The sequence below is a fragment of the Drosophila pseudoobscura genome, chromosome X, assembly GCF_009870125.1.
Source record: "Drosophila pseudoobscura strain MV-25-SWS-2005 chromosome X, UCI_Dpse_MV25, whole genome shotgun sequence".
Taxonomy (NCBI): domain Eukaryota; kingdom Metazoa; phylum Arthropoda; class Insecta; order Diptera; family Drosophilidae; genus Drosophila; species Drosophila pseudoobscura.
In genome coordinates, this window is record NC_046683.1 from 36,396,799 (window position 1) to 36,410,650 (window position 13,852).

Below are 13,852 nucleotides of genomic sequence, written 5' to 3' on the forward strand. Positions count from 1 at the left end.
AGCAACGTCGATCGTTTGTATGGACCAACGAAGCGCAAAGGGCGTTTGAAAGTTTAAAAGACCAAATGTGCGAGGCACCAGTCCTACATAGCCCCGACTTTACCATTCCATTTGCCATTCATTGCGATGCCAGCTACACCGGAGTTGGCGGCGTGTTAATGCAAATGGATAGCGATGGTAATGACATCCCAATCGCATTCATGTCTCGCAAGCTGAATCAGTGTCAGCGAAACTATTCAGTCACGGAGAAAGAGTGTTTGGCAGCCATAATGTGTGTGAAGAAGTTTCGAGCTTATGTGGAAGGACACGAGTTCTCCATCCATACCGACCATGCATCATTGAAGTGGCTAATGTCACAATCGGACCTAAGTTCTAGGTTGGCAAGGTGGGCTCTCAAATTGCAGGGGTTCAACTTCAAAATTTTCCACCGCAAAGGTAGCCAAAATGTTGTCCCAGATGCTCTGTCGCGGGTGCACACCGAAGATCTATCGGCATTCAGCTGCGATGGATTGGTATACCTGCAGTCCGATTGCTTCAAGTCGGCAGAATATTTGGAACTGATTCGAAAAATTAAAGGCAACCAGACACAGATGCCAGACATTAACGTGATCGATAATCTCATATATCGGCGAGCAGAACACGCGGCTGCTGATCAGATCGCTGACGACCTGTGTTGGAAGCTGTGGTTTCCAACGGAGCTGGTGTCCGATGTACTAAAACAGAGTCACGAACAGTCGCTAGCAGCTCATAGCGGCATTAATAAAACGTTGGAGAGAGTTCGACGTTATTATTATTGACCAAGCTTAGTAACCGTGTAAGAGCGTTCATAAACAGCTGTTCGGTCTGCAAGTGCACCAAGTACCCGAATCGTTCGTTACGACCCCCATTAGCTCCAGTAAAGGAAACTCAACGTGTGTTTCAGAAGTTGTTTGTGGATTTCCTGGGTCCGTATCCACGAAGCAAATCCGGAAATATCGGTATCTTCGTTGTTTTGGATCATCTTTCAAAATATCCGTTTTTAAAACCCGTAAAGAAATTTACAGCGGAGGCGATAACTCGATTCATGGAAGAGGACCTATTCCATTGCTTCGGGGTACCCGAAGTGGTTGTGTCCGACAATGGAGTACAATTTAAGTCCCATCACTTTAATTCGCTGTTGAAAAAGTACAATGTGCAGCATTTTTATACGGCTGTGTACGCACCTCAAGCCAACTCATCGGAACGCGTTTACAGATCCGTTATTGACGCCATGAAAGCTTACATCAAGCCAGATCAAACTAATTGGGATGAGCAGCTTAGTTCTATTAGTTGTACCTTACGATCTAGTCTGCATTCAGCCCTAAACGACAGCCCCTATCGGGTTGCATTTGGACAGCACATGATCACCAATGGAGACACCTATCAGCTCTTACGAAATTTACAGGCTTTAGAAGATCGTACAGTGAGTTTTGGTCGGGAAGATTCGTTTGATGTGATTCGAAAAACCGCCCAACGAACAATACAAAAACAACACCAACGAAACGAACAGCAGTACAACCTTCGAAGTCGTGAAGTGGCGTTCAAAGTTGGCCAGGAGGTCTACAGACGCAACTTTCAGCAGAGCAATTTCGTTAAAGGTATTAGCGCAAAACTAGCTCCTACTTTTGTAAAAGCTAGAATAAAACGTAGGCTTGGTCACAGTTAATACGAGTTGGAAGATCCCCAAGGTAGACTTATCGGAAAATACCACGCTAAAGACATAAAGTAGTGACCATCCTAATACAGGTTAACGGTTTTCCTCCAAGCGTCTATCACCTTTTCATGTGATTAACACCAAAGTGTGATCTTGGCCGGGGGGATTTGTAGTGGTCGCTTGTCGGGCGGATAGGAAAGCATATTTGTGTTCTTCGCCTGAAAGTATGCCCGATGGTATTTGTACAATTTATATATTTATGTATATTATATATATAAATATATTTATATATATTATATTATTTATACAAGTATATATCACACCTCACCGAGATACTTATTAATTATTAAGTTTATTCCCCATAGTTAGTGTATAGTTAGGTTGGCTTAATTTCTTGTTGTGGTGTTACATGTTAAATGTTCCTGGTCGTGTGGGGGCTAGCGCAACCTTGGGTTGACATTAAGAATATGCTTAAAAACGAACAAAAATCTCCCCACCATGCCATAACCATTCAAGGTGAATGGCGAAGGATCGTGCAAAGGCAGATCCGGAGAACAAAATTTTTGTTGGTCAGTAGATCTGCCCAAATCTTTCTTTCTCCTCGTGGCCGTACAAGCATTCAGTTGCGCGGTGAGAAAAAAAAAATAATAAAAAAAAATTACACCGCCGTAAATAACCGTGGTGTGAAACCAAAGTGCACTCGATCGGAAAAAAAGAACCCAAGAAAGCAGATTGGGCTCTAATCGAAAACGTGAGTACCGGCCTTCGACAGTGCTAGGAGCCTCGAAGTTAGATTTTCCGACTTTTTCTGTAGTTTCCGCTTGGAAGTGGGCAGCCCCAACACAAAAAAAAAAAAAACCTGGAGAAAGAAGGAATTAGCACCTCAACCCCATCCCCCTATTTTCGCAGTGCCAGTTCCAACAGGGTAAATATGTGCATGGAGTAACTGTTAGAAAAAGTAAAAGTAAAAATCAGTATTTTCAAATTCCACATTAGAATCGGCACTTAGTTTGGGAGGTATCCAAAAGCTGCAGCCCGAGCTTTAAGCCCCAGCACTACGAACCAGCTGATCCACCAAGTCGCGGGCAGTGAACTTTGGCTGCGCGAGACGAGGACAGCCGTCTGAACGGGCTTAGTGCGGCGAATTGGCGTGACCGCTTCACGTTCAAAACCGGGCCAAGAAACGGAAACCGGTGCTTGCAGTAAGCGTAGGACCGAAGCCGCTTAAATGTTCCTACCAGGCGGGAAAAAATAGTGCACCACGTATGTACATAACCTCCCGGCGACCCCTAGTGGTATCGCCTCTCCTGTTTTTCTCGTGATTCGGCCTAGCTGTTCAAACGTTTATTTAAAGTGCAGTTGAGGCCAGTGTTTGTCTTATGTGCACGTTAGTGTCATTATGTAGGCTGAATGTACCCGAAAAAAGATGTGCTCACATACATATGTATACACAGCCCACTGAAAGCCACTGAGGCCAGTAAGATCCCACCGTGACTCCCATTCCCTTGAACCTCGCAGTCCGTTGATATGTCTGTTTTTGTGTAGTTGGATATACTTAGTGATAATTGTAGACAGAAAAAAAAAACAGAAAAAAAACCCAACAACACATGGAAAGTTTGAGCTTAAAAGCGTCCGCTCGGCCGAGTCCCATCCGCGAGCTTATGCCATGCAGCACGCGCTGTACGATTTTGTTTTTGGTTTGCAGGTAAAAGTTTAATGCACCCACACACAGTCACACGCCCAGCTACGAAAGATCTTTCGCCGCGGGAACACAAACAAACACTGAGTGAGCTTTATAATATACATTTCTTTGCCTCCCAAAATTCCGCGAGCGTGGCAAAAACTTCGTTCTTTTTTTGCTAGAGCTGTTTGTCGGTCGTTGACCTCACACTTTTAAAGTAGTCACAGCTGATTGGCCTTCTGCCTTTACAGTACGCTTGGTAAAACGAATAGTATGTCCAACTACTCCCTGAAGCCGATGTGCTGGGACATGTGTACCTATATTGCGCTATTGTATTATCTTTCTATTTAAGGAAAAATTATTAGTTTATATCGCACTATAAAATATCGTATATGCACTTATAACTATTTACACTTATCGTATTTATTTATCTAAATATTCCCTAGTAATAATAGTTATATCTCTTGTGACGCTTTTCGTTCCTCCTTTTGTCCATTTAGCCTTGTCTTGGAGTTCTCGGTTAGTGTTTTTTTTTCTTGTAACATGAGGGTATCTGAATATAGTTTCTAATAAAATGATTGTTAAGATGAATATGTGCTAGACGTTACCGTATTTGGGGGGAACCATGCCGCTCGTGAGCGAAATAGGATGACCAATACCGGACACTCCAGGGATCCTGATATTATTATTGGCTCTTTCAGGATCATGGTAGGGTGGGCGTGGCACGACTCCGTGCCAGCAAAACAGAGATGTCCGCCGCGGTGGTAGATCCCTACTCCTTCTCTGCACTATCTTTGCTCCACTATACTTTCCGTACCCCTAACGATCCTTTCCTTGTCTGTCCCCCTCCCATTCCCAAAAAGAGTACGCGAAATTTAATAAAATAATACCAGCAGGAGCGAAGCAACCTAACTGGAGGGATACCCCAAAGAACCCATCCCCATTTCCGACCAGAGACCAGCCGTGGAAGCGAGCGCGTACTCCTTCTCAGTTAGCCGACCACCAGCCTTATCGTGAGAAGATTCTCTTCGTTACTCGTTACAATATTTATTTATTTGTTATGCGCCAACGGAATCAAAAAAAATCCTTAACTGGCTAGGCTAAATTATTTCTATCTTAACAAATAACAAAAAATAACATTAATAAATTCATTATGTAGCAGGAAGAAATCAACAAGCAACCGTCTGACGGCTCACTTTCCCTGGCAAAAGTCAAAGCGCGTCCCAGCTGGCAGCGCATTGAGCTGCCGAAGAGCCCTACTGATGGGCTCATGAAAGCCATAAAAGGTAGAATAAAGGCATAAAGAAAGCCTACAAAGGGTGCATGGGTCCTGAGGCTCCTGGCGGGCGTAGTGAAGCTAATCCTACTAAGTAGGTCGGGGCAATCGATATTACCCACAAAAAGGTCAAAAATAAATATTTGAGCCGCAATGGTCCTACCATCCTCTAGAGAGGAGAGATGCACGAGGCGACATCTGCACTCATAGGACGGCATCGGAATGGAAAAAGGAAGAGTCTAGAGTGCAAATTTTCTTTGGAGTCGTTCGATGCGCGAAATTTGGACGACCCCGGTGGGATTCCAGACCATGGAAGCGTTCTCAAGGAGCGAGCGCACAAGAAATGCGTGTATATGGGCTGAGCCTTGTATATGGGTCCTTGAATTGGGATGAATTGCGCTTAACAAAGCCGAACATTGCATAGGCTTTTGGCAATATTAAATTCATATGCCCTGCAAACAGAAATCTAGAGTCAAATAAGACCCCGAGGTCAAGTATCTCCGTCTGCTTTACGAGAGGATGGTCATCTATTGAATATGAGGCCAGCACATTAAAGACACGCTTGCTAAAAGACACAAAGTAACATTTACTAATGTTGAGTGGGAGCGAATTAAGTCTGCACCAACGAGCAACTCTATCCAGGTCGCGCTGCAGAAGGATACTATCGCCTAAGGTTTTGACAGATCGGAAGATTTTAAGATCATCAGCATAAAGCAGATGCTCAGAAGCTTGAATGCTGAGACATATGTCGTTAATAAAAATTAAGAACAGAAGTGGACCAAGTGCACTTCCCTGTGGAAGGCCGGAAGTAGCCAAGAATGGGTCCGAAGGCTTTCCATTTATCAATACGACATACTCTCGCCGGTCAAGATACGACCTAAACCAACTGAGCAGGCAGGAATGAATCCCTAACCGATGCAGCTTGGCTATTAAAGCACAGTGGGAGACTTTGTCAAAGGCTTTAGCAAAGTCAGTATACACAACGTCGACTTGAGAGTGAATTTCAAAGACACGAGTGCAGAAATTACTGAAAGCAATGAGATTAGTGGTTGTTGATCTACCCGGCATAAAACCCGTGATTTGGGCTAATGTACGATTTCATGAGGAAGGTGATTTTTCTGGCAATGATTCGCTCTAGAAGTTTTGAAACATTGCTGAGTTTGGCAATTGGTCTATAATTGGAAATGAGATTTTTGGTACCTCTCTTAAAAATTGGCGTAATCGTGGCAGCTTTTCACTTACCAATAAACTGACCCGTTAACAGCGAATTTGTGAATTGAATTTTGAGAGGTTCACAGAACGCTACAACACAGTTGCGAAGCAGGAAGGCAGAAATGCCACAGTCGGGTTTATTAGAATTATCGAATTTATCAATTGCCACCAAAATGTCCTCTTCCGATACATCGAGTGTACCAATATTGACCACCGAGGGTATAGAGTTTAAGACTTCGAAACTGTGCCAAGCTGCGTATGGGTCAAAATTTGAGCTAAAGAAAGAAGCAAAAAGGTTAGCTATACCAATATCCGTATTAGCGCTCAAGCTGCCCAGGTTAATAACGCAAGGAAGAGAGCTCGTTGACCTTTTGGACTTTATAAAATGCCAAAAAGACCTGGGATTGACTTTAAGTTCCCTCTCAACGTCGGCAATATATTGGTTATACAAAAATTTGCCTAAAAAAGCAAACTCCCTCTTATGTTGCACATACCTTGCCCAATCTACAGGGTCCCGGGTCTTACCAAATCGTTTAAAGTACTTATTACGAAGATTCTTATATTTCATAAGACCCTTCGTATACCACGGCAGTCTATAGAAGCCATGCACCCTTTTGGAAGCATTGTTACCAATAATACGACGGACCGTATGCAGGAAAACATTATAGGACGTGTCTACACTAGGATGCGAGAGAACAGAAGCCCAATTAACATTTAACATATCATCCCTAATAGCATTCAGGCTTACACTAGAAAAGAAGCATTCATAAAATGGTTCCGCCCAGGGCGAATAACAATGGAAATTGACGAAGAATTCCAACGGCATATGATGCATGTCACATTCCGCGATGGGGAGTTCGCAACATGTAACATGGCAATCTATATCCGAACTAACAAAAATTAAGTCTAGAATCTTATTTAGCTTATTAAACACATTATTTACTTGGGATAAGCCCATACTAAAACAGTCGTCTAGGAAAAGAATCTCGTTCGACAAATGTACATTACTAGGTATCATAGCCGACGATTGCGGATCGCCGGACCATACCAACGAACCCAAATTGAAGTCGCCAACAACGCAAAGGTGCTGACGGTCTCGCAGATTACTATACATGTTAGCAATGTTCTGTGTGTGCGCCTTGTATATATCATAGCTGCTCCAACTGGCCAGCCACCGCCACACCAATCTGATCCAGAACAGAGTCTCCATCCAGGAGACAAATCCGATCGCAGCGTAGGGTGCGTCTGACGGGCACAATGACCCCACCTCCTCTGCAGCACTTCGTTTTGGCACAATCTCTGCCCTTACGAAACACCTGGAAAAGGCTAGGATCGAAGTATTCGTTGTCGAAAAAGTTACAATTGAGCCAGGTTTCAACCAAAATGACAATGTCGAAGTCACACGTAGAGGTAGCCACGATGACAGCCTAAGCCTTGGTGCGCATGCCCGCTATATTTAAAAAAAAAATTTGTATAGACTTGGCACCAACCATCGGCACGGTTTCAGAAAGTGGCGGTGCCGTCCTGTTAGCGGCCACGGAAGATGGGCCCAGACGAAGGTCAGCCATATCCAACTGAGTCAGAGAAGCGAGGCTAATGCCTAGAGCATGCCTAAGCGTTGAAGTCCGAATCAGTAGCACACCATCCTTGTCCATAAAAGAGGGGAGGGAAGCAGCCGGGAGAGTCAATCTCTGTGACGATGCTGAAGAGAGTGTTGAAGAGAGTGTTGAAGAGAGTGTTGAAGAGAGTGTTGAAGAGAGTGTTCCACATAAGAGCGCACGACGGGCTGCTGACTCTTCCCAAATGTCGAGAGCAGCGACGGCGCAAGCATAGCATACGAAGCAATGCATTTGCATTTGTTGTTGTAATGATGACGTTAGAAGCGCACGTAGTCGGGAGAGAGCGCCAGCAAGAGCATCGTCATCTGATCCATCAGCAGCCGAGCGAATATCGCACAAAGCGCAGATCGAAAAGTCAAAGTTTTGATGTTGTGTCGAAGAGGATTGCCAAAAATGAAACAACGGGCTGTTGCTCATAGCAAAAAGGCGAAAACGTGCAAGTAGAATATGTTCCGGAGAAGCGGCGATCATAAAACCAGAGGCGCCGCTCACTGGGGGTTTTTTGAAGTGGATGGAACTGGAGCTTTCTGAGTCGGTGTGGACGTCCGCAATGGCACAGCTGCACACAGATTAACTGCCGTCACATCAGCTTCCGGCCTCTGTCTATGCACAAAGCGCGAAATCCTTACCGATACTGGCCAGAATCTATCATCAAAGACCAAGGGGAATAGAGGTACAGGGACCCCAAGTTTGAAATTTACGAACTTCAACGCAGATAAATCAGCATCTCGCTTGACCAATTTCACGCAAGAAATTTCCGCCTCCGGCACCTTGAGCTTATCAGCAACGAATTTCACCAACGCCTCTGGACCCATTGCGGTAGAAAATTTACCAATATGCAGGTATTTACTGCTCTGCATCCCACTCAGCTGTTCGCAGCTCGGTGCAACACCAACAAGACGATTGGCATGCTTCTTCCGATTCTTCCTCTCCTTCCTTCTGACTGTAACGAAGCCCTCCAGATCGGGTAGGGGAGCAGCAGCTGTTCCCAAGTCAATGACCTCAGTCGAGGTAGCGGCCACTAACCGTGGAGAAATTAAGTCGGTCGCCGGCTTTGGCCTATTGGAATCTTTATTTGGAGCAATCGGCTTCACATGCTCATGAGAATTGGTCGAAAGAGTCTGAAAATCAGACTTCAAACTCCGATAAAGGTTTTCAAGCTTCAGAACCTTGTCATTAAGCTCATCTATTTTCGAATGCGAGTCATACGCAACCACACAGTTATCACACTGCCATAACAAATTAGGCAGATTTGTTAAAAGTTTAACTGCGTCTGCGCGCAAATCGATGCACGTCAAATGAAACGCTCGGCGGCACAAAGAAGAACAGCGGACAGCCTCAAAGCAACGAAGCTGAGCGGCAGTTACATCCGAATTGCATTCCGAGCAATAATAAAGCGACATAGCGACATGGATACCGTAGCAAGAGAAGCATCGTTAACAAACATGAGGTCAAGAAGTCTGTCCCTAATGTTTTTAACGGCATTTATTTGGAAGAGGGAAATATCCGTTAGCCCATTGATAAAGTCATTATGGCAATTGGGAAACAACAGGTTAGCATCATCGCAAGGCAGCCAAGAAATAATTGTGAGGTTAAAGTCCCCCATGACAATAATTTGATCATTGCAACCTAATGCAGATATGACAGTTTTAATTGCTGAGAGGTGGTTTAAGTTAACCTCAGCAGTCTGGTCTGATGAGCTTGTGAGGTAGCTCAAAGGGGGCCTAGCTGAGGCCACCGGACGGGTCGCGGGTTGCGGATAGCGAACGGCCTACCTCGGTAGGTCAGCTGCGAATAAGCGGGCATCCCTCACGGGAGAGTACCGAAATAAGCAGTCCCGGACAGCCAGCGGGTGTTCGCGAAGCAGCAACACTGACGATGCGCTTGTGGTGCCGCCTCAATAAGTAGCTCACACACTCCCATCCATACACAATACCTACCCACATCCTAACCCCCACATCCACCTCACACCGGGCCGGACTAAGTGTGTTACTCGACCCGTGCCGAGAGTCAGCCTGGCTGGGGGCCCGGTATAAAAAATAGCCCAGTCTCTAACGGAGGGCTCAGGGACTTGGCAGCCCCCTGTTCTAATGATGCCTTACCCGGGCAACGTGGATCTCTGCCCGGGCTGACCTTTCCCTTTCTCTGCATCTCGTGGGAACAAGATGTATAACAATAAAAACAAAACCAACAAAAAAAAAATGAGTGCGGCGCTCCCCAAATGCCAACTGGGAGCAATCCCAAGCTCGGAAAGGCAGCGGCCCAAAGGCCTGGCCCAACCGGCTCTATAGTGGGGAATACCTACAAGGTGGAAGGTGCCTGTGCGAACCCGAGGGGGTCCCATCCCGAATCCGGTGTGGGTGGCAAGGTAACTCCCGAAGCTGACACCTTGGAAGGGAAGCTAAGCAATATTGCGGCTGCCCGACCTTCTGGTAAAGCGGAGGGGGTTGACTTGCCGTCGACAAGTGCCCAAGCCAGACGATACTCATATGCCGAAAAGAGGAGTGCAGGGCACATACTCCGTCGGCAACACGCCAGCAGTGAAGCCAGCCCATCAGCCGAATGGATGAAGAAGGTGGAATGGGCTTCGGCCGTACTTCCGGAGTTCACCTTAGAACAGAAAAAGGTGGCTCCCCAAGCCAAGAGGCAGCGCTCGCAGGAGACACCGGGACCGGTAGCAAAGCGCTCCAGAGTGCTGCCAAATGTCTCCTTTGCGCAGATTGCCAAGGAGAGGACGCTAATTGGTGTCCTCGACAAAGGCAGCGCAGAGAGGAGAATCCCAAGGAGTCAGTGGAAGTGGGTGGAAGCGGCATTGGCCGACCGCTGCTTCGAACTCCTCGACAAAGACCCTGGACCTCCGCCAGTCTGCAAGGACATGGGGTGGTTCCAGGGCAATGTAAAGATAATTGCCTGCGAAGACGAGCGCTCTGTGAAGCTGTACAAAGCGGCGGTAGCGCAGGTCGGCGAGGTTTATGCTGGGGCGAAACTCGTCGCAGTCGACTGGAGCGAGGTGCCCAGCAGACCGAGGGCCAGAATTTGGGTGCCGGCTACCTTTAAGGAGCCAGAACGCATCCTCAAGATGTTGCAGAGGTGCAACCCAGGACTACCAACCTCCGATTGGAAGGTAGCCAAAGTTGAGACGACACAAGGGCCGACTAACCAGGCAGTTCTCGTTCTCAACAAAGAGTCGCTGGCCCCGATAGAGGCAGCAAAAGGAGAGCTAAACTTCGGCTTCAGCTCGGTCACCATCAAGGTGTACAAATCGGACGCGGCGGCCGCGGCGCCTCCTGTCGTCAACCCAGACGCGAAGCGCCTGACGACGAGCTGGAGCCAGACCAGGAAGGCTTCTCCTCAGATACAGAACTGATGCTCGACTTCGAGTCAATGTGCCGAGAGAGAGTCTCAGACGACTCGGACGCAGACATTACGGTGGTGGAGAATCTTGAAGATGGTCCTAAGGATCCTTCAAATAAATCTCCACCACTGTAAAGCAGCACCGGCTGCTCAAATGCTCCGCTCAGACGTAAGCGGAGCCAACGTAGTCCTGATCCAGGAGCCTTAAGTCGTAGGAAGCAAGGTCTGTGGATTGGGGACGATGGAATACAAGATCATTGTATCCCAAAGTGAAGGTAAGATCCGTACCTGCATACTTGCGAGAGATCATTTAAATATCTTTCTGCTCCATATATATAGCGATGGCGATAACACGGCGGCAAGTCTAGAGCTAAACGGGAATCTTTTCAGGCTGTTGGCGTCCTATATGGCCCACGAGGAGGATCATCCTCCCAACGACCTTGTTCGCAAAATATCCAGCGACAGCGAAAGGACGGGCAAAGACCTACTTATAGGTTGTGATGCCAATGCCCACCACACCCAATGGGGGAGCAAGGACACGAATGTAAGGGGTGAGTCACTGTTCAGCTTCATTCTGAACTTTATTTACTGAACTGAAATTTATTCATTTGCAATCGGGGGCAACGACCCCACGTTTATAATTAAAAATCGGCAGGAGGTCATTGACCTCACGCTAGTGTCATACAAACTGCTAGACACAATCAAGAGCTGGAAAGTCCTAGGAGACCACTTCTTCTCAGACCACAGGTATATCGAGACGATATTATCCTTCGAGATCCCCAAACCCACGACTATATCTACCCCAGAAAAACCAACTGGGAAAAATATAGCACAACCCTGGAGAAACTACTCCCTCCTAACGCCCCTAATTGCCCGAACACTGAAGACAACCTAAACCGTCTTGTGAACAGGTTTACGGATGCGTGCAACAAAGCCTACAAGGCAGCATGCCTTGTACCAGACCAAGGGGGAAAAAGAAACCCCCCTGGTGGTCCAAGCAACTAGACACCCTTCGTAGAACTTGCAGGACTCTATTCAACAGAGCCACAAGAACTAAGGAGGATACTCACTGGGCAGACTATAAAACCAGTCTAGCACTATACAAAAAGGAAACGAGGAAGGCTAATTTTTGCTCCGAAATCGAGGAAACCTCAGAGGCCGCAAGACTCCGGAAAGTTCTCTCAAAAACCACCCCCTCGGTAGGGTACCTCAAAAAGAATGATGGCACGTGGACCAACTCTAGTGAGGAGTCCCTGCACATTTTGCTCGACACGCACTTCCCCGGATGCACATCCACCGAGCCGTCACACCTCCCAAGAGAGGGATCGGTAGTATCGATGGACCATATCCTTACAAAACGGAACATAAGTTGGGCAGTAAACAGCTTCAACCCGTTTAAATCGCCAGGCCCGGACCAGGTAATCCCGGCCCAGCTTCAGAGGGCCGGGGAGACGGCCATCAACTGGCTACATAGTATCTTCAGGAAGATACTGGCGGTATGTACAATACCGCAAGCGTGGCTTAAGGCTAGGATAGTTTTCATCCCTAAAGCAGGCAAAGCCTCACACTCAACCCCAAAAGACTTTAGACCAATCAGTTTATCGTCTTTCCTACTCAAAACCTTTGAGAGACTTATCGGGCTACAATTACGTACTACCATAAGTCCCCAGCTGTACTCAAGTGCGCAGCATGCCTACCGGAAAGGAAAATCCACAGAAACGGCACTTCACGAAGTGATCTCGAGTGTAGAAAAATCCCTGCATCTCAAAGAATACTCACTAATAGCTTTTCTCGATATCGAGGGAGCCTTCAATAACGTCACACCGGGCGCCAATACAGAAGCCCGGACCGACCTGGGGGTGGACCGTCACTTGGTGATGCTCATTGATCAATTGCTCACATGCAGGACGGTGACATCATCGATGGGATCGTCCACCCAGTCAAGGTATGTCAACAGAGGAACCCCGCAAGGGGGAGTTCTGTCTCCTCTTCTATGGAGCATTGCAGTCAATAAGATTCTTTGCGACCTGGAAGAGGGGGGCTGTAAAGTAGTGGCATACGCGGACGGCGTTGCAATTATCTTTGCGGGGAAATACCCCCAAACACTATGCGACCTAATGACCGCAAAGCTTGCTCGATTGTCCCAATGGACAGAATCGCGCGGATTGGGACTAAATCCCTCGAAAACGGAACTCGTGTTATTCACAAAAAAATACAAGGTCCCGCCCCTCAACCCCCCAACACTAAACGGATACAGGCTCTCCTTCAGCGACAGTGCCAGTTACTTAGGGTTGGTAATTGACAAAAAGCTTAGCTGGAACCTGAATGTCAAGGATAGAGTGAGGAAGGCAACGACAGCACTCTATACTTGCAAAAAAGCTATCGGCCTAAAGTGGGGCATGAACCCAAGCATAGTCCGATGGATATATCTGGCAATAGTCAGACCTATAATACTCTACGGAGTTACTGTCTGGTGGCCTGCCCTAGCGAAAAGGACAATAACCAATCAGCTGGGCAAGGTTCAGCGAACAGCCGCCCTCTGCATCAGTGGAGCTCTTCGAACTACACCAAATGATGCGCTAAACGCCATGTTATGCCTTCAGAGCCTTGACTTTGCAGGAAAGGAGCGGGCAGAAATGGCAGCAATACGTCTTAGGGACTCTGAACAATGGGTACCCCAGAACATAGGTCACTCATCTATACTAAACAAAAACAACAAGGTCCCAGCAAGAACGGACTATCAAGTTTCAATGGAGCACACGGAGACTCCATTCAGCATAATCATCCCTCATAGAGACGATTGGCTCGAGGGACCCCCCGGCCCAGACGGGGCCATAAGCATCTTCACGGATGGCTCAAAACTGGACGGCAGGGTTGGAGGAGGAATCTACTCTGAACAACTTAACATAAGGCAATCTTTCAGGCTTCCGGATCACTGTAGCGTCTTCCAAGCGGAAGTTACAGCAATCAGGGAGGCTCTGTACTGCCTTCATACGGTTACCACCACGGCAACCAATCTAAACATCTACAGCGACAGC

The 13,852-nt window shown here is 47.0% G+C and overlaps 1 protein-coding gene across 1 annotated transcript; it reads left to right on the forward strand.

Annotated features, from left to right (window-relative positions):
• The first annotated feature begins 10,729 nt into the window (after nt 1-10,729).
• LOC117184643 (uncharacterized) lies at nt 10,730-11,833 on the forward strand. The gene is made up of 3 exons (XM_033383185.1): nt 10,730-11,089; nt 11,154-11,365; nt 11,510-11,833. The coding sequence occupies exons 2-3, from the start codon at nt 11,221-11,223 to the stop codon at nt 11,707-11,709; spliced, it is 345 nt and encodes a 114-aa protein (XP_033239076.1). The 5' UTR covers nt 10,730-11,089; nt 11,154-11,220; the 3' UTR covers nt 11,710-11,833.
• The last annotated feature ends 2,019 nt before the right edge of the window (nt 11,834-13,852 follow it).

Bases quoted from the DNA above. Each gene is read 5' to 3' on its own strand.
- LOC117184643 (XM_033383185.1), top strand. From the start codon at position 11,221: ATGGCCCACGAGGAGGATCATCCTCCCAACGACCTTGTTCGCAAAATA. The intron at 11,366-11,509 runs GTGAGTCACTGT...ACAAACTGCTAG, and splicing joins CAAGGACACGAATGTAAGGG to ACACAATCAAGAGCTGGAAA.